Source organism: Bufo gargarizans, chromosome 2 (genome assembly GCF_014858855.1).
Source record: "Bufo gargarizans isolate SCDJY-AF-19 chromosome 2, ASM1485885v1, whole genome shotgun sequence".
Taxonomy (NCBI): Eukaryota; Metazoa; Chordata; class Amphibia; order Anura; family Bufonidae; genus Bufo; species Bufo gargarizans.
In genome coordinates, this window is record NC_058081.1 from 396,833,705 (window position 1) to 396,854,615 (window position 20,911).

Below are 20,911 nucleotides of genomic sequence, written 5' to 3' on the forward strand. Positions count from 1 at the left end.
CTATAGTATGCCTCCTAATTAGTTCATCAAAAGCTGTTAGATTATGGGATGTCACTATATTGGGTATGCTGCCATCTGACTTGTAACTCTTCTTTCTTTTCTAGGTACTATATTTGCCTATGGGCAGACTGGTACAGGCAAAACCTTTACAATGGAGGGTGTACGAGCTGTTCCCGAGCTCAGAGGGATCATTCCTAATTCATTTGCACACATATTTGGACATATTGCAAAAGCGGAAGGTGATACACGGTGAGATTCACCTCAGACTGTCAGCATAATTGTAACGCTGCACCCCAAATATTTCTAACTACCCTGCTTCTGTACTGTGCACACAATCTTAGGCAGGAAGAACAGTGTAAGGCCTCATGCACACGACCGTTGTGTGCACCCGTGGCCGTTGTGCCGTTAGACGTTTTTTTCTGCGGCTCCATTGACTTTCAATGGGGCCGTTGAAAACTCGGCTTGTGCACCGTTTTTACACCGCGCCCGTGACCCGTGTTTCTAGGCCGTGAAAAAAATAGGACCTGTCCTATTTTTTTCACGGCCAACGGTTCACGGGCCCATTCAAGTCAATGGGTCCGTGAAAATCACGGATGCACCCAAGATTGTCATCCGTGTCCGTGATCCGTGTCCGTTTTTTCCTATCATTTCAATGGCAAACTTGACTTAGAATTTTATTTCATTTTTCATGTCCGTGGATCCTCCAAAAATCACGGCAGACCCACGGAAGAAAAAACGGGCAAGGATCACGGTACAACGGAACCACGTTTTGTGGGACGTTAAAAAAAACGGTCGTGTGCATGAGGCCTAAGGGTACATCCCCATGGGCCATACATATATCTTGTGGATTTTCCATCACATCATTGGACAGTAAAGTGGATGAAAGTCAAACAGATCTCCTCTACGTGCATGAAAAATCTGAGCGGAAATTAACATGCAGTGTGGATTTTACCCACTCCGGTTTAGATAAGAGAATATAAGCATAGAAAATTTCATTAAAACTTCCCTAAGGGTCTTAGGAGGTGGAGGGCCTAATGTCAGTATGTTTGTGGTTGTCTATGGTAGAAGAGGGATTAACCTAATGTTCCCTGGTGGCCTAGTGTAAATGGGGGTTGATACCTGGTGGTCTACACACTTCCCTAGGCTCCAGAGATGGATTCTGTCAGAAAGCTGAGCATGGTTTGGTTTAGCCTCCTCCCCTGTCTGGCACCGATCATACGGATCAGTGCTGGGCAGAAGCAGCGTGGACTGTGCCTCCCAGATCTCTCCATGATAAGACACTGAATGTGATGTGCACCTCAAATTTAGCTTCCTCTTCACCCCTATACGGATCAATGCTGGGCAGGGGGAGAGAGAGGACTCTGCGGCTATGTAAACACACTGTTCTGTCTGTGATCGAGCAAAGCTCAGAGTCCCATTGTTAAATGAAGCACTGAGAGGGTCTAGGCCTCTTGTTTGCGGACTATATCACGCAGGGACACTTTTGCCGGATTATTCCGTGTTAAAATGCGTTTTATAGTCTGAAAAATAAAGTACATGATGTTTTCTTCTACATTCACATTGAAATGTAACTTCCGGCTTCTGCTGCATCCCAGCGATTGCGGGACATGCTTCACATTTATACTCTCCCTTGATACTGGTGTTGCATTTTCTTTAACTGGGTGATTTATTTTCTAGGTTTCTCGTAAGAGTCTCTTACTTGGAAATTTATAATGAGGAAGTACGTGATTTACTCGGGAAGGACCAAACACAAAGGCTGGAGGTAAAGATAGTATAACAGTGCCGAGAAACTTTGGTGAACGTGTCTGTTCCTATTTGATGTTGGGCCTGTGCTCATAAAATGGTATCAGTGTAGGCTTGGAAAAGCTTGCTGTAGACAGCACCATACTGATTAACGGTATATTTACATTACCTATGTTGCAACTAGCGCTGCACGATATGGGAATTTTGTGCGATTGCGATTAGGGCCCTAAAAATTGCGATAACGATATGCGATGCGATATTTTAAGGGAATTGTGCTAGAGGTCTATTTGCTTGGATTTTCCCATATGAGCCGCTGACGCGGATGGGTATGACATAGTTATGGGGGATCTGTGGAGGGCGCCGTGTTGTGGGGGATCTGTGGAGGGCGCCGTGTTGTGGGGGATCTGTGGAGGGCGCCGTGTTGTGGGGGATGTGTGCTATGACACATAGGGCCATGAGGGGGGGGCAGTATAAGACATATAGCATCTTATGCTGGTCCCCCTCATGGCCCTATGTGTCCCCTCATGTGTCCTAAACTGCGCACTTAACTGTCTTTGTGTGTAAATTATGTTACTCCTGTGTGAAACCATCTCTCTCCTATTGATAACAGGTCCGGCCTCTGTACTCACTGTCACTAAGAATGCACTGCAGCGAACCGCAGCGAGCTAGCCGGCCTGCGTGTGACTGACGTCACTTAGTAACACTCCTCCCACTTCAGGAAGCAGGAGCGTTACTAAGTGACGTCAGTCACGCGCCGGCCGGCTAGCTCGCTGCGGTTCGCTGCAGTGCATTCTTAGTGACAGTGAGTACAGAGGCCGGACCTGTTATCAATAGGAGAGAGATTGTTTCACACAGGAGTAACATACTTTACACACAAAGACAGTTATGTGCGCGGGGCCCCTTTATATATAATCGCTGCATTTTCGGGTCGGCCATATCGCATTTGCCGATTATCGCGATTCAATTATTTTTTCGATTTATCGTGCAGCCCTAGTTGCAACCAAAATGCTTAAAATGTCTCTTGTAAATATCCCTTTAAATTATGAATCAAATTATCTTTGCCTAGCAAATTAACTTCTCTAAATGATCCCATTCACCAAACGAGTAGCCTTAGGTTGGGTGGGCACATAGTGGTGGTGCGCTGCTCAGTGTACCTCTGGTTTTATGGTTATTGGTTGTGCAGTTTCTTTAACAACTCACCTGTAAAGGTGGCATGCTTTATAACTGTAGTAATACATGTGTAGTGTTCGGCTCTAGGGTATGTTGTCCAAATGGGATATCCCTTCAATGTGTTCTCCAGGAATTAAGAAAACCCTTAAAGGAGTTTTCCTTGTTTTAATTCTGATGAGCCTATAACACGACCAAATTGCACATTGGTCACTGCTTGATGAAGAGTCTGGTACCATAAATTTCACAATTATAATCCAAATAGATGCCTTTTAAAACATAACTTTTATTAGTATACAGTTAAATCCCTAAATGTAAATGATATACATCATTTGCTGCGCCAGTGGTAACCAGGAACTAGGGATAGGGGAGACTAGTACTGGGTCTCTGACAACTAGTCTCTCCCTACAACGGATATAGGGTGTCTGTGGCACCATCCACATCAATTCCCACGGTTGTCCATGGAAACCGGTTAGGCCCTCCCTGTCCCTGCGCAGCAATGGAGACTGCCCAGCTTCGTCACGCTGTGGTGGAGAGTCCTGTTACCAGTAGGTCAATCTTCTGGTCATAAAACACGTACTTTGTTTGGTCCTTCTAAACGTCCCAATGCGTTTCGTTGGACATCAGTCCAACTCATCAGGGGACCTTTTGGCAATAAGCTCAGTTACAGAGGTGGTGATCCCTGTGTTGGGCTGTGTCTGTGGCCCCAAACCCAAGCCCACCTCTTATCACTGGCCTACAATACAAACATCCAATGCAAGAGGGAAGGTGAATCCCAATAAGGTAATGCATTAAGTTACATAAGTCTCAATACTTATCTTTGCCCCCCATGTCTCGGTCCACACGGATGCGGCTATAATATGGCTTGTGGCAGCAACATTGCCACATGTAGAGTGGCGCTTTTTAAAGGACGCCGTGAGCGCCGGCCCGCCCCCTCCCTTCAGTGGTCTGCTGTCGGTCATGTGACCGAGTCATGTGTATAGTATGTGGGAGACATACGACATGGTAGAGATACCCCCTTGGCAAAGCATGTCACGAGTAACCACTGGGGCACCCTCTCGAGTATTAAATTCATGGGCATAGAAGTAGTGCCGTATCTGAAAAGAGGGGGAGATTGGGACAGAAGAGTTCTACAGCGTGAGACATGGTGGATTTTCGAACGGAGAACTATGCACCCTGGGGGGCTCAATGAGCAGCTATCATATGGCTGCTTTATCTAACCTTAGTCCATCAAACGCTTTTCTGGCTTTTTTGACTGTTTTTTGACTCTGATCTCCTAGGTTGGAGATTAGTCCACATGTATCCAGCTTAGGCCTCTTTCACACTTGCGTTGTCCGGATCCGGCGTGTACTACACTTGCCGGAATTACACGCCGGATCCGGAAAAACGCAAGTGTACTGAAAGCATTTGAAGACTGATCCGTCTTCAAAATGCTTTCAGTGTTACTATGGCAGCCAGGACGCTATTAAAGTCCTGGTTGCCATAGTAGGAGTGGGGAGCGGGGGAGCGGTATACTTACAGTCCGCGCGGCTCCTGGGGCGCTCCAGAATGATGTCAGAGCGCCCCATGCGCATGGATCTCGTCATCCATGCGCCTGGGGCGCCCTGACGTCACTCTAGAGCGCCTCCAGGAGCCGCACGGACGGTAAGTATGCTGCTCCCCCGCTCCCCACTACACTTTACCATGGCTGCCAGGACTTTAGCGTCCTGGCAGCCATGGTACCCACTCTAAAAAAAAAGCTAAACGTCGGATCCGGCAATGCGCCGAAACGACGTTTAGCTTAAGGCCGGATCCGGATCAATGCCTTTCAATGGGCATTCATTCCGGATCCGGCCTTGCGGCAAGTCTTCAGGATTTTTGGCCGGAGCAAAAAGCGCAGCATGCTGCGGTATTTTCTCCGGCCAAAAAACGTTCCGTTCCGGAACTGAAGACATCCTGATGCATCCTGAACGGATTTCTCTCCATTCAGAATGCATTAGGATAAAACTGATCAGGATTCTTCCGGCAGTTCCCCGACGACGGAACTCTATGTCGGAAGAAAAGAACGCAAGTGTGAAAGAGCCCTTAGTCGATTGCCCTTCCTTCTGTATTATCCCCATGTTGCTGTAAACTGTGATTTCTTAAAAATTCCCCTTCCCCCTCCCCCGCAATATGTATTTCTCAGAGGTCCGTTTCATCCTTCTACTGGTTAGCTATGGTTGTGGTCATTTAGGGAAGTTGTCAATCTTCCTTATGCCGTTTTAAAATGCTCCACAGCGCACGATTGGTAGTTTACAACCAAGCGCATTCATTTTATCATTATTGAATTATGCACAATGATAATTAGTGGAGAGAGGGGGCACTGTTATCCCGCAGTGATGGTCCCCACCGCCTCCATTCTATACCTGCCTCCGTCAGTGGGACGAGAGGAGAGGGACACTCTCTCCCTGACGTCACTCCCAGAGGGTCACATGGCATGCGCATCATAGAGCCTCACACATGATCAGGAGGCATGGCGGTCATGTGATTCAATAGGGAAGGCGGCGGCTGTCTCTGCACGTTAACAGACAGCTGACAGCCATATTATAGCCGCATCCGTGTGGACCGAGACATGGGGGGCAAAGATAAGTATTGAGACTTGTGTAACTTAATACATTACCTTATTGGGATTCACCTTCCCTCTTGCATTGGATGTTTGTATTGTAGGCCAGTGATAAGAGGTGGGCTTGGGTTTGGGTGTGCGGCCACAGACACAGCCCAACACAGGGATCACCAACTCTGAAAATTAGCTTATTGCTAAAAGGTTCCCTGATGAATTGGACTGATGTCCAACGAAACGCGTTGGGAGGTTTAGAAGGACCAAACAAAGTACACGTTTTATGACCAGAAGATTGACCTACTGTAAACAGGGCTCTCCACCACAGTGTGACAAAGCTGGGCAGTCTCCATTGCTGCGCAGGGACAGGGAGGGCCTAACAGGTTTCCATGGACAACTGTGGGAATTGATGTGGATGGTGCCACAGACACCCTATATCCGTTGTAGGGAGAGACTAGTTGTCAGAGACCCAGTACTAGTCTCCCCTATCCCTAGTTCCTGGTTACCACTGGCGCAGCAAATGGTGTATATAATTTACATTTAGGGATTTAACTGTATACTATTAAGTTATGTTTTAAAAGGTATCTATTTGGATTATAATTTTAATTCTGATGACCTATCCTCGGAAAAAGTTTTGAGTGAATTGTGCTTCGGATCATAGATCCGAAGTCGATTAGTCGAAACACCTTATTTTAATACTGTACAGAGAATTATCTCAGACAGCAATAAAATGTATTGCTTCCAAGGAGGCAAAATTAGTTTCACCCGAATTCGCCCGAGACTTTGTGAATTAATTCGGTATTCATTTCTGCCTCTTTAAAAACTTTTTAAAATAGCAAACCAAAGTCGGGTTTGGTACCTGGGTACCAGCCGATACCAAACCTGACTTCGGTTCCCGAACTTTTTTTTTTTTTTTAAAGATGTCGAAATGAATATCGAATTCATTCACTGAAGTCTTGCGTGACTTTGGGTAAATTGATTTTTCCTCCATGGAGGCAATACATTTTAATGCTATACGAAAAGGCAGCGGCACTCGGAGCTGATTGGCAGGGGTCCCGGGTGTCGGACCCCTACTGAACAGATGATATCCAGAGGATAGGTCATCAGTGTAAAAGCCCTGGAAAACCCTTTTAAATATTCCTTTATTATAAGTATATTCCAAATACTTTTTATTAGTTATAATAGCTCGTTTTGTCTTGGGAGCAATCATTAGGAGAAATAAAATGGCTGCCGTCCTATTAGTACACGCATAACCTGTCCTAATCGCACAAGTTTAGGACAAGTTACTTCAGAACACTGAGGTAAAGAGCTGCCTCATCCACTTTTCCTACTTGTCAGGGATCATGATCCTGAATACAGATAAGATCTTCAGACTATGGTAATGGAGACTGCATACTAGAGCTGCTGCTCGTTGTCCACATCCCCGTCATCCTCTCTGTACTTTATACATATCAAAACAACCAGAAGACAATAGGGTACCCATTTTAGAACATTATTTTGATTTCAGTTTGTAAGTTAAAAAAAATATTGTTTCTCATCCATATCATTGGGGGGACACAGGCTTGACCTTGGGTATAGCTATTGCCACTAGGAGGCGACACTAAGCACAAAAGTGTGAGCGCCTTCCTACATGGACTAAGCTAAATCCGTTTTAGCTTAGTGTCTGTAGGAGGCTGACATGTTTTCCTGCTGGTCTGCCAAAGATTTTTTTCATTTAGATTTTTCAGGTCCGGACTACAGGTGGGCTCTAATCGCCTGTTTTCCCCACACATGAGGAGGGGAGACCAGTGGGTCCTCAAGCCCGCTGCTCATTCCCCCACCTGGAAGACGAGGGGGAACAGTGGATCCGAAGTCCGCTGTTACCATCCAGCAACAGTGTCGCCTTGTCTACTACTTCTAGAAGTCCCCCTCCAGTTACCAGTGTAGATGCCCTTCCCAAGTTGCAGCACACTGAGGAAGTTGACACTGCTGTATAAGTATATTACGTAACCTTCCCTGCTGGCCCCCCCTTTGCCTGAGCCCCCCTTCTCCTCCTTTTACTGGGTTCTAGGAGTTAATCTTCCCTGCTGAGTCCCCTTCTCCTGTATTCTCTCTTGAACTTGGAAAAATAGGGTTTTTCTTCAGAATCTTAGCCCTGTTCTTGTTGCCAGTGATTCACAGGCCCATCCCCAGTTTCCTCCAGGCCCTGTGGTGAATTCACAGTGGTCGCATGCCTCCGGGGCAGCCTCTGCTTCTCCTCTGGGCATTGGTACGCCCGTTTCGGCCTCCTCTGTTTGGGGGGGAAAGTTCCCCTCGACACTCCTGCTCTCCCAGCTGAAAGCGCTGCCGGTAGGCCCGCCTGTATGCGAGGTCCCCGGCTCTGCAGCCTCCTAGACCGCATTCTTCCACAGTGTTTGCTCAGATCGCAAAACTTTCGCACCCATATCTTCGCTGGGTGGAGTAATTGCTTCAACATTGTCTACCATGACAACTCTCCTTTGTTCCTTGTCGCATGGCATCCCGTTCCATGGGTGGCCTATTAGCTACACGGGGTACCTACAATCTCCTTATCTCCCGTCATAGGTGGAAGTTTGGCACTACTGCTGGATACTGTGACTGCTTCATACTATCCTCCTCCTAAAGTAGTCTTAGTTTGAATTGGGTCTGGCGCCTACGTGGCAGCCTCTGTCTTTCAGGTTGGACTGTAGCTCTAACATACCGTTGGTATACCTAATACCTTTCCTCGTGCCTTGAGTCCCTGTGAGGGGCAATCCCATTTGGTTGATTGTCATTGACACGTCCAGCGTCCACACTCCTTCCGTGGGTGGAACCCCTGCTCTGATTGCTAGTTTTCTTCCTTCTCAGGTGGTGTTGTGCTAGCACAAATTCTTGGTGGCTATTGCTGTTGTCCTAATATTCAGGTCGAGTCTCTCCTCTGACCCTAGAGGCCATAGTTGTTGCTACCTCCTCCCCCCTATGAGGCAGTCTTCGCGCTGCCCATAGACCTTTTGGCTACTCCGGTTCCACGGCTACTACTGCGTGAACCTTTCCCGGGGGAAAATGTTTTGCCTTCATCCTTAAACTGCGGCTTATATGACGCACTGGTGGGGGACACTACATTTGTGGTTATCCCCACATCCCCTTCCTTCATGTAGAGCATGGATGTCAAACTCATGGCCCTCCAGATGTTGCAAAACTACAACTCCCATCATTCCCTGATAGCTGTAGTATGCCCAGGCATGATGGGAGTTGTAGTTTTGCAACAGCTGGAGGGCCACGAGTTTGACATCCCTGATGTAGAGTATTGGCCCTGGCATTCGGTGGTATCTACACAGCATTCCTCCTTCTAGGCATGATGCATTATCTCTAGTTGTAGTTGTGATTGTGTCTACATTTCTTTCTCCCACTGGGGGCACTTTGCTTATGTTCTGATATGACACGCTGCGGCTGAGGGGTTTGCTCACTTCTGCTGGGCATTAGTAAGGTTATACCATGTACAGAAAACAATCGATTTCTATTGCACTGCCTTAGCGCCTTGTTCCCTTTACATGTAACGCATTGCCTCTACAACTACTACGGTGACAACATCAGTGTTCCCTCTGTGTGGAGTTTGGGTATGCACTTATTCAGTTTGCATATGCGAGTTGTATACATGGCTTTCCTTAATGAGTGAGCGGTCGTACTGCCCTTGATTGTTGTCACCCCTAAGTGCTGATTTGTTACTAAGCCGCATTGACTGATTCTACTTCTCTCCTTCCACAGGGCGAGAAGTTGTGCTCCCCGACATACTGTCATTGCCTGCTCGGCCAGTGTTCATAGCCATTGGGTTCTCGTATGCACCCTTTCTCCTGTGGGGTGCCTGCGCGGGTGGTGTTGGTTCTGTAACCATTTGTATTCTGGGGCTTTGTGGCGTTCGGGTCTACACTCCCTTCCTGGTGCAGTATTTTTTCCCATCTCTGGTTCCTTTCTGCAGTTTCCGATTTAGCTCTGCTAGTTCAGGCAGCCTTCCATGGAGTATCAGACGGCTTCTCTTCCCCCTATCGGTTCTCGTTGCTGTCGACTCTTGTCTTTCCTGCAGTCGGATATATACTGGAACACCTTCCCAATTAAAATATACCTTTTAATGATATTCTATTAAAATCTGGCCTACAGCCGGACTACACATACAAGGAAGGTCGACAAACAATGTCCTATAATGGCAAAAAAAATGGCTACAGTTACACCTATATATAGGTAAAAATACACGACTGGTAAGCAATCCTGGGGATTTTGATTACCCCCACACAGGGTACTCTGAGTGTAGGGCACAGCTGAGGACCAGGAGAAATCGTTAAGGAAACCAATATATTGTAGTTCACTATTGATATTATTACAGAGGTTCACATGTTACACATTCCGTGATTGTTCACGGTTAGCTGAAATATAATACACATTCCGTGATTGTTCACGGTTAGCTGAAATACTGAATCTGTATATCGTGAATATTCACATATTGTTGAACCACAACCAAGGTTACTTGGTAACTTACGATTTGCTGAAATACCAGAACAGATGGAATCAGAAGGTTAATCACGATTGCTGAAATACCAGGGCAGATGGAGTCAGATGGTTAGCTCAGTCGTCAAGGGGTGTAGTGCTCCATAACTAGATGGAGATCTGGTGCTGGTAAAGGAAGCGTTACGATGATTATTAAGCACTAATGATGTTTGTGGTAGTCTGTAGGTCGTGATAGCAATAATACAGCTCACAACTGTGATGTCCAATAGTAGGAGAAATAATCCTATCCTATGAATGTCCCTTCATGACCCTACATAGACTCAGCCCAGGGACACCCCTTAATGGTAGAGGTTCCCTGTCCTCGTGCCTATACTGGCTCTCCCTTTATCACCCTATCCTAATTGCCAAAAAGCTAGGCATATTAGACACACTAGAAAAACAAATACAAATCCCAACGCTACGTTTCCCCAGTCCAAATATTTTCCGACTGGTTCGTCAGGGGAAGTGGAGACCAATACTCCATCAGCAATATCTCATGATAGAGATTTTCAGATTTGGCGTCTCTCAATCAAGACCCTCCAGGAATAGAAGCCCAGATGTAGGCAAAAAATGACCGGTGTCCCCAGGTCCTGTTCAAAAACAGCGCCTTATAAAGTGTCCACCCCCAATTAGTCCCTCCCCTCTTAGATAATTAGGTTACCAAGATAGATGAACTTGATGTTCAGAGTATTCTCTCCTGGATTGTTTAACATCCCCCCTAGTCATGGTGATAGCACATTTCGTAGAAAACATATTATATAGTCATAAACTACCTTTCCTGCAGTCGGGCATCGACTTGGGACTGGTTCTCAGTTCCTTCAAAGGGCAATTTTCGTCCCTTTCAATTATTTTTTCACTAAACTTGTCTTCGTTTTTTGCGGTTCGGACCCTTCTGCAGGGGGTGGTGCACGTTGCGCCCCCTTACCATCCACCGTTAAATCCGTGGGACCTTAATCTGGTTCTTAGAGCTCTCCAGCCTCTCCGTTTGAGCCTTTGCAGCAGGTGTCCCTTCGCTTTTTGTCCTTTTCTGTCCTTTTTTGTGGCCATCACTTCCATCTGTAGGGTTTCCGAGATAGCGGCTCTTTCGTGTCTGCTTCCACCTCAATGCAGAGATCATTCTCCCTTCCTCTTGTCCTGCCCAGTCTCATCCTTGTGAGCAGTTGCTCCACATTCTGGTTTTGGTTAGGGCTATTCGCATCTTTCTGTCTCACACGTTCTCTTTCCATCTGACACATTCTCTATTCGTCATTCCAGAGGGACCGAGACAAGGGCTGGCTGCGCCCAAAGTTTCCATTTCCCCGATGGATTCATTGTAGAAGCGTACCTGAGCAATGGCCAGGCTCCGCACTTCCGGATTACTGCTCATCCCGCTCGGGCAGTGGGGGCCTCTTAGGCAGTACATCATGGTGCTTCGGCCCTTCCAAATTTTACAAGAGTGCACACCTTTGCATCTTCTGACACTTTTCGGGGGCATAGAGTTTTGCAGACGGCGGTTCTCCGATTAGCTGGTTGGCTTATTTGTTTATGAGCCCCCCCCCCCAGTACGTCTTGGTAACGTCCCAAGGTCAAGCCTGTGTCCCCCAATGATTGGGGGACACAGCTCCCACCCATTTTCTCTGGTTGTGGGCCTTGTTGTGGCGTGCGTGATTCTGGGTTTGTATATTGTCTGGTTTTCCTGTTTTTCCTTCTCCTACTGCTTTTGCACAAACTGATTTAGCTTGGTCCCTGTAGGAAGGGTATAGCTGAAGGGAGCAGCTCACACTTTTGTGCTTGGTGTCCGTCTCCTAGTGGCAATAGCCATACCCATGGTCGAGCCTGTGTTCCCCAATGATACGGTTGAGAAACAGATTTTACGGTAAGTAGAAATATCTAGATATAGTTCATCTAGAATTGAACTAAAAAAAGGAAAAAAGCCCCTTTCAAAAGGTGTGTTTCCCCCCCCCCCCCCCCCCTGAGATAAATCGCCATGCGTGCAAAAACACTAAAAAGCATCTGGTCATTAGTCTGGAGCTAAACTTGGGGGGAGTTAGATTTTGTTCTGCTTGTTGTCCCTGAGGGTATGAGTACATGCCACAGTTATCGTGCAGCTGCAATGTGGCCACAGAGTCCTGATTAGTGAACTGTAAGTGCCACGAGCTGCAGCCGGCTCCAGTTAACTAATCGGGACTGCGCTGTTTAGCTGGTCTGCATTGTTAATGGCCGCTCAGTATGGTCATACCCTAAACATGCAGCACTCCTTAAAGGGGTTGTGTCACTTCAGCAAATGTATTAACTTTCTGTAAATAAATTATAAGTCACTTACTAATGTATTGTTATTATCTATACTGCTTCCTTTGCTGGCTTGATTCATTTTTCCATCACATTATACACTGCTTGTTTCCATGGGTACGACCACCCTGCAATCCATCAGCTGTGGTCGTGCTTGCACGCTATCGGAAAAGCACCAGCCTATGTGAACTCCCACAGTCCCGGCCACCAGAAAGGCTGTCACATTTTCCTATATAGTTCTAGGATGGCCGTCACCAGCCAGCAAAAAAAATATATGGATAATAACAATACAGTAATAAGTGCCTTGTATTAACTTCCTGTACATAATAAATGCCATTTGCTGAAGTGACACAGCCCCTTTTAAGGAGACGGCTTGTTCTAGGAGCACGGTTCGAGCTGTCCTATAATGTAAGCATAGCAGTATCCATTTTCCAGGCCTGAGAACATTGGTTATATATGGCTTTTTAAATAGGAACCACTTTGTCTTAGGTTAAAGAGCGACCCGATGTTGGAGTTTACATTAAGGACCTGTCGGGGTATGTTGTGAACAATGCTGATGACATGGATCGGATCATGACTCTGGGACACAAAAATCGTAAGTCATGCCACTGAATATTGTCCATGGCAACCACATTACAGATGATAGCCAGTTTCAAGATGTGACCACTGAGACCTGATTTATTCTGTGATCTGTATGAGTTAGTAAAGGGTGGGGTCTGTTGTCAGACATTGTATACGCAGCACCCAGTCTATTGTACATGATTGTATCAGTAAGGCTAAGGGCTACACAACGACATTTGTTGTGCGACAATTTTTATAATGATAGTCTTTGGTGTCGCACTGAAACATGCAACATGCTGCAACTGCGACGCGGCAGTCGCATAAAATCCATTTGAAATGGATTTTTCTGTGACAGTCGTAGCATGTCGCAGTTCGACACCATAGACTATCGTTATAAAAATTGGCGCGCAACTTATTGTCGTTGTGTAGCCCTAGCCTAATGGGCACATTTATACCATTTTTTTCCTTAACAGAAGTGTTGCTGGAGAATCTCTTTTCACTTTATTAAAAACTCATGTTGATCAGAAGTGGTTCCAACTTTTCACCTCTAAGATCTTGTTCGCACAAATGTGTTGAAATTAGGTTTGACACCTTTCTCAACAAAAAACAGTGCCCAAATTTAAGAGGTTGTGGTTTGGGGACTTGGCATATCAGTGTTATTTGAAGAATAAAAAAAAAAACAGATTTTTCCTGTCATTTTTGGTATAAAATGCAGCCGTGTGTGAACAGGTGTAAATGAATGAGCTCGTATAGAGAAATGTATTACCACAAAGCCAGGAAAAAGCAATCTCCTGCTCCAGGGGTCAGCAACCTCCATCACTCGAGCTGTTGTGAAACTACAACTCCCAGCATGCTCCCTAGTCTTATGTATGACTGTTGAGAACAGCAAAGCAATTGTGCATGATGAGATTCGCAGTTTTGCCACAGGTGGAGTGCTACTCCCTTTCCTGCCCCTGAACTGTGCAGGAGTCCACTTTGCCTTGCTTTGTTATACTGACTTACGCCTCATGTACACAAACGTATTTTCTTTCTGTTTCCGTTCCGTTTTTTTTGCGGACTGTATGCGGAATTATTTACTTTAATGGGTCTGCAAAAACAACGGAAGTTACTCTGTGTGTATTCCGTTTCCATATTTCCGTTCCATAAAAAAGTAGTGCATGTCCTATTATTGTCCGCAAATCGCGGTCCGTGACCCCATTCGAGTCAATGGGTCTGCAAAAAATACGGAACGCACACGGAACACATCCGTATTTTGCGGATCCATGCTGTAGAAATGCTATGCCCAGCCCATTTTGCTCATGTGTTTGGTGATAAGTTACCGTTTCAGTTTCCGATCTGCTGAAAACGGATAGCATACGGAAACAATGCGGATATGTTTTGTGGAATCGCGGAACGGATTAGTATTTAACAGGAAATAAAAAAAAACTCTGATGCGAAACAACGGATCCGTTAAAAACGGACCACAAAACAACAACGGTCGTGTGCATGATCTCTTATATTGATAGTCATGGAGAAATAGGTTTGTTCAGGAGCAGCAACACGGGCGGCTTGTAAAGAGCGAGAATGGTGGTCATGCAGCAGCTGGGCAGGGGATCACAGATCCTATGCGATCCAAAGGCATATATAGAAAAATGGAGGGCCACAGCAGCATATCACCGAAATTCTTCTTTATTTAGAACAACACCTCACAGCAAGGCATAAAAAATCTTTGCAGCAACGTTTCGGCTAGAGATAGCCTTTGTCAAGCATGTTTAACAATTAAAATCACAGCCTATAAATCACAAATGATAAGACCGCCCACACCGCTGAGCAACCAATAAAGATTAGTGTGTATGTGACACACCTGCACAATCGACATGAGAGCACCACCATATTGAGGCATGTTAACCAGCTGTAATAGATAGCAATCATACCTGTGTGGGGCCACATCGCACAGACACCTACAGTCAATCCAGCGTCTCATGCTCGGTAATGCGCATGTCCGCATACGTCACCACAAAGCGACATGCGCAAGGCATCACCATGTGAATCCAGATACACAGTCTGCACTGGTCCAAATGCGTCATCAAGGGGCGGCCGGCCGACGTCACAAGGCCACTCCCACAAGACGCTCCAGGCTGACGTGTGCATGGGGACTCAATAGGGTTACCAATAGAGGGCGCTCGCACAACTGTCAAACATAAACAGTGTGCAGAGCGCTTTATGGATTAAAGCCATATCTGGGTATTATGGGCGTGTTGCGCAAATTTGCACATTATTAGCGCAAAGGAAGACCAAGGCATCCGTGAAAAGATGTAAGCGCCACACAGGTTCTGCAGGTATAATACAATAAAGTCATTATTTGTTGGCAACAAGTACCATCCGCATTAGACTCAGGGTCTCATTCACAAACAATTCACCATGTCAAAATATCTAAACAAAAAGCTCTATTGTCTATTGTGCAGTGCTACACAGCGGTGTGATTAAGACATGAAATATAAAAACATAGCAAAGTATTATAACAGAAGAGAAATATCAGAAACCAGCCACAATAAATATTCGATTAAATCCAGATTTAGCTGATGCCAGCCACATTAAATTCTAGATTTTATCCAAATGGCTGTAAAGATTTCAATGTATAGATCCATTTGAGCTCCTTCTTCCTTAGTATTGCGTCCTTGTCACCCCCTCTCCGTAACGGGCCCACGCTGTCAATGACTCTAAAGCGAAGCTGGTTCACAGAATGCCCCGCCTCTACGAAATGTTTCGCAACGGGCTTATCCATGTTCATCTTGCGTATGGTACTCTTATGTTTGTTAATACGTTCCCTAACTTCCATGGTGGTCTTATCATGGGCGGTCTTATCCATGGGCGGTCTTAGGGGTGCACCGAAATGAAAATTCTGGTCCGAAACCGAAAATTCAGGATACCCCTTGACCGAAACCGAAACTGCCTTTTTGCCCAAATACTTTTAAAAGACCCCCCCCCACCCCATAACAGTGCCATCCACAGACCCCCCCCCCCACCTCATAACAGTGCCATCCACAGACCCCCACCCACCCCATAACAGTGCCATCCACAGACCCCCACCCACCCCATAACAGTGCCATCCACAGACCCCCACCCACCCCATAACAGTGCCATCCACAGCCCCCATTGTACAATTAATAGATTAATAGAAAATAGCGGGGAGGGACTGGGAGGAGGTGCTGGGGGCCGGTGCGTTCACTGTGCTCCGGCCCCCAGCTCCAGTAGTTATAAAATGTTGTACAATTAATAAGCATTCTATTCATGAGGCCCCCCTCTGCAGTATTACATTCAATACAGCCACATCCTACTCACAGGGCTGTCATCTTAATGCTGGCCGGCCGGGCAGACGAGCGGCAGCGTCACAACTGACGTCATGTGCCCGGCCTACTTTCTGAATGAAGGAGGCGGTGCAGGCATGTGACGTCAGTCGTGACGCTGCCGCTCCTCTGCCCGGCCGGCCAGCACAGCCCTGTGAGTAGGATGTGGCTGTATTGAATGTAATACTGCAGAGGGGGCCAAATGAATAGAATGCTTATTAATTGCACACATTTTATAACTACTGGAGCTGGGGGCCGGAGCACAGTGAACGCACCGGCCCCCAGCTCCTCCCCCCAGTCCCTCCCCGCTATTTCCGGCCGATATGTAAAAATATCGGCAGAAACAGATTAGGTGCATTCTCGGCCGATATTTTCGGCCGCCGAAATTTCGGTGCACCCCTACTTAGCCTTTGTCAAGCATGTTTAACAATTAAAATCACAGCCTATAAATCACAAATGATATCTCTAGCCGAAACGTTGCTGCAAAGATTTTTTTATGCCTTGCTGTGAGGTGTTGTTCTAAATAAAGAAGAATTTCGGTGATATGCTGCTGTGGCCCTCCATTTTTCTTTATATTGATAGTCAGTGACTGACAGAAATCTTCTCCATCTGTAAGAAGTATATTAGATATTCCTCTGTAATGATAGTCAATACTGTAACTTGTAGCTAGTATCGCTAGAGAAGCTCTCAGCAGGTTTTACGCTACAGATCTGTATGGGCAGGAGGACGATGTAACAGAGACTTTTGGGAAATGAAAGGAGGAATCTGATTGGTTGCTATGAGCAGCTAAGCCAGTTCTACTTTACGCCAGTTTGATTAATGACCCCCTTGATGTCTTTCTGTCTGTGCAACTAATCAGACATTGTGATTTGATGCTTCAATGTGAAAAAAAATAATGGAACACTTCTTTCCGTCCTGTTCCCGTTATTTCCTGCGGGACAGTACATTTCCTTCCGTTAAAAATAATGAAAACACAATGGAGCGTGTCAACCTGAGCACAACTGATGCTAATATTACAGCAGAAAAATCTATGGTAATAATAACAGAAAGCTTTTTTATTTTTTTCTGTTCTTTAAAGGGGTTCTCCGGGAATTAAGAAAATGAAAATATGTAAATATTACTTTATAATAAATATGTTCCCAAACCTTTTATTACTTATAATGGCTCGTTTTGTCTAGGGAGCAATGATTAGGAGAAACAAAATGGCCGCTGTCCTATTAGTCCACACAAAACCTGTCCTAATCACACAGGAGGACAAGTTACTTCACAACACTGAGATAGAGCTGCCTCATCCTCCTCCCATATGTCAGAGACTATGATCTGAATACAGATAAGATCTTTAGCTGAACCTCTGTAGAAATGGAGTTCATGAGGAGACATGAAGTTCAGAGAGGATGGACAGGACAGACTGTGGTAATGTGGGGCTGTGGTAATGGAGACTGCATACAAGTGCTGCTCATTATGCACATCCTCATCATCCTCTCTGTACATCTGCTCATGAACTCAATTCCCACAGAGATTCACGTGAAGATTTTATCATCTGTATTCAGGATCATAATCCCGGACAGGTAGGGCAGAGAGGAGGATGAGACCGCATTAGCTCAGTGTTGTGAAGTAACCTGCTGTGCGATTCGGACAGGTTTTATGTGTACTAATAGGACGGCGGCCATTTTATTTCTCCCAATGATTGCTCCCAAGACAAACAGAGCCATTATAACTAATGAAAGGTATTTGGGAATATATTTATAATGAATTAAAAGCCTTCTGTCACCCCCCAACCCCCAGTTTTCAGTTTTTGACTTATTTGTTAATGTAAGCAGATCCCATATATGCCCCTCTTACCTCGGGCAGTGCAGTAATGACAGTAAAAAACGTACTTTTATTACATGTACATTTCTTCACTACCAGCAAGTTGGGCGGACTTGCTGGTAGCCGCCGCATCCTCTCTTTGAAAAAACGCCCTCTCCTCCTCTCGCTGGCCCTGCCTGCAGCCTCAAATCCTGCGCCTGCGCCGTACCGGTCGTCATTTGGCGCAGGCGCTCTGAGAGAAGGACGGCCACTCCTTCCTCAGTGCGCCTGCCCCGATGACGTCAGCCCTACACCCGGAAGATAAGACCTCTCTTCCGGGTGTAGGGCTGACGTAATCGGCGCAGGCGCAGTGAGGAAGGAGCGGCCAAGCGGCCGTCCTTCTCTTAGAGCGCCTGCGCCGAATGACGACCGGTACGGCGCGGGATTTGAGGCTGCAGGCAGGGCCAGCGAGAGGAGGAGGGGGCGTTTTTTCAAACTGAGGATCCGGCGGCTACCATCAAGTCCGCCCAACTTGCTGGTAGTGAAGAAATTTACATATAATAAAAGTACGTTTTTTACTGTAATTACTGCACTGCCCGTGGTAAGAGGGGCATATATGGAATCTGCTTACATTAACAAATATAATATTTTCAGTATTTAAATTTTCTTAATTCCCGGAGAACCTCCAACAGAGCAACTGAGAATCATTAGCCCTGATGTGGACCCTGTCAAAAGGCTAGGACAAAATAGAGCAGCCATTGACCTCAGTGGTAAATCTGTTAGTCTTGAAAAGTGGCGAGGAAAGCACAAAGCAACAAAAGCTGCAAATCTTTGTGACTTTTATTTTACGCCAGAAAAGTGACAAAGTCAGTTGGTAAATTCCCCCATAGAATATAAGAAAGTTGTAGGACTTTTCATTTACGCGTTTGTTTTCTTTACATAAAACCTGAAAACCTATTTAGGGTCCATTTCAGATGTCCTTAGTTCAGGGTTCGCATCCATTCTGCAATTTTACAGAATGGGTGTGGGGCCACAAAAGGTGCAGACAGCGCACTGTGTGTTGTGCGCATCCGTAGTTGCGGTCTGCGGCCTCACAAAAAAGATAGAGCATGTTCTATTCTTGGCGGGGACAAGAATAGGCATATCTATCACAGGGCTTTAAAGGGGTACTCCAGTAACGGCACTGTATAAGGGATAACTGCTAGGTTGTTGGGGGTTCCAATATTTGGACTCTCAACAGTTGTTGAGCATGCGCATTGCTGCTTCTTCCTTTTTTTTTTTTTTTGTACTAACTTATGTACATTTCAGAAGTTTTAAATATCCTTCAGATTGAAGACAATTGACGGCTTCCTCATAGGAGTCCATTTTGTCTTATTTTGGATGAGTACTGCAGGATATTGGTTGACCTTTTGGGATTTTTCTCACATTTACTAGTTTATGGATTGTAAAGGTTGTTCTTCTCTTTCCACAGGTTCAGTGGGAGCCACAAACATGAATGAGCATAGCTCCCGCTCACACGCCATATTCACCATCACTATAGAGTGCAGTGAGAAAGGTGCAGACGGCAATATCCATGTGCGAATGGGAAAGTTGCATCTTGTAGACCTGGCGGTATGAATATATATATTATTTTATTTGAATAATCCTTCATTTTACTGCAAGCAGTACATTGTTCCTAGAGCAGTTTTGTATGGATAATAAAAAAATATTCAGAAGTTTAAGGTCCGAAATTATCCCTCTTATAAAAATGACCATAGTAAGAAAGACTCCAGGGAAAGTCGTACTTTGATGCCAAGTTATAATGATTGTCCCATGTGGGACATTTATGGCAGATCATAAGGATATGTCATAAATGTTAGATAAGTGAGCGTTCCATCGCTGGGACGCATTCATGTCTCCAGAAGTGAAAGGAGAGCTGACCACACACACATGGCATCCTTTATTTTCACTGCTGTAGGATTTCTCAAAATAGCTGAGCAAGCGCAGTCAGCTTTTTTTTCAGAAGCTTCATTCACCACTATGGGCTTGGGTAGTTTTGGAGATCTCGTAGCGATGAATGAAGTGTGTCTGATTATGCGCTTTTTGCTATCCTTTCACTTTTGATCCCCATTCGGGAGATAGGAGCTGTTCCCAGGGGTGGCACCTGCACCTCCATCTACATACACATGGCACCCTCTCCTGCAGTGGGACTTCTAAAAATAGACGAGTGAGCTTGCGCAGCTATTCTAGAGTAAATGCAGAGCAAGCTAAGAAAACTCGACCATTGTGGGCTCAGCTATTTTCAGAAGTCTTATAGTGGAGGGTGGCCGGGCATGTATGGCTTACTCTTTACTCATTTTGGGCCCCATTCTGGGGATAAGAATGGCACCTGCACCTATATGACATATGGCATTTCCTAGCAGTATACCTTAAATGTCCCAGATGGGAATAACAGTGCAATCTGCAGGCAGCATGTTATAGAACAGATTGATATATAGTTTTGTGGGAAAAAGAGTAATTATAAACTAAATGTCATTCATTTCAATTCCTACTTATCCTTGGGTTTGGAGGCGGTCCCATCAGTGATTGACAGCTATGTCTATATGCTATTACTAATAGGACAACTGACTCCAAAGCCCAAGTTGAGCAGGAATTTAAATGAATTACATAAAGTTTCTAATTTGTTTTTTTCAATAAAACTACCCATATTTTTGGGACTATAAGACACACTTGACCATGGGACGTCCCCCAGGTTTCAACAGCAGGAAATGAGAAAATAAATATTTTCTACTAATTATAGCTTCCATGGTAGTTTAATGAAGTGGGCCAGTGTCACCAACTTTAATCTTGGGTAGAGGGTGTTAATAGTTTACAGTCAGCTCCTGTTAATTCTAGTGTGTTAACCACTGAAACAACAATGGCGCATGTGGTCACATGAGTATCAACATCACAAGTTACCGTACACAGTACAGTGCTATGTGGTCCTCTG

The 20,911-nt window shown here is 45.5% G+C and overlaps 1 protein-coding gene across 7 annotated transcripts in view; it reads left to right on the forward strand.

The window, feature by feature from the left end:
- Positions 1–20,911, forward strand: part of KIF3A (kinesin family member 3A) — an 80,734-nt gene that overhangs the window by 4,865 nt on the left and 54,958 nt on the right. For all 7 annotated transcript variants that reach the window (XM_044280823.1, XM_044280825.1, XM_044280827.1 and 4 more), the window contains exons 3-6: positions 105–249; positions 1,678–1,762; positions 12,758–12,863; positions 19,415–19,554. In XM_044280823.1, the coding sequence (XP_044136758.1) occupies positions 105–249; positions 1,678–1,762; positions 12,758–12,863; positions 19,415–19,554 (476 nt within the window). The remainder of the gene's footprint in view (positions 1–104; positions 250–1,677; positions 1,763–12,757; positions 12,864–19,414; positions 19,555–20,911) is intronic.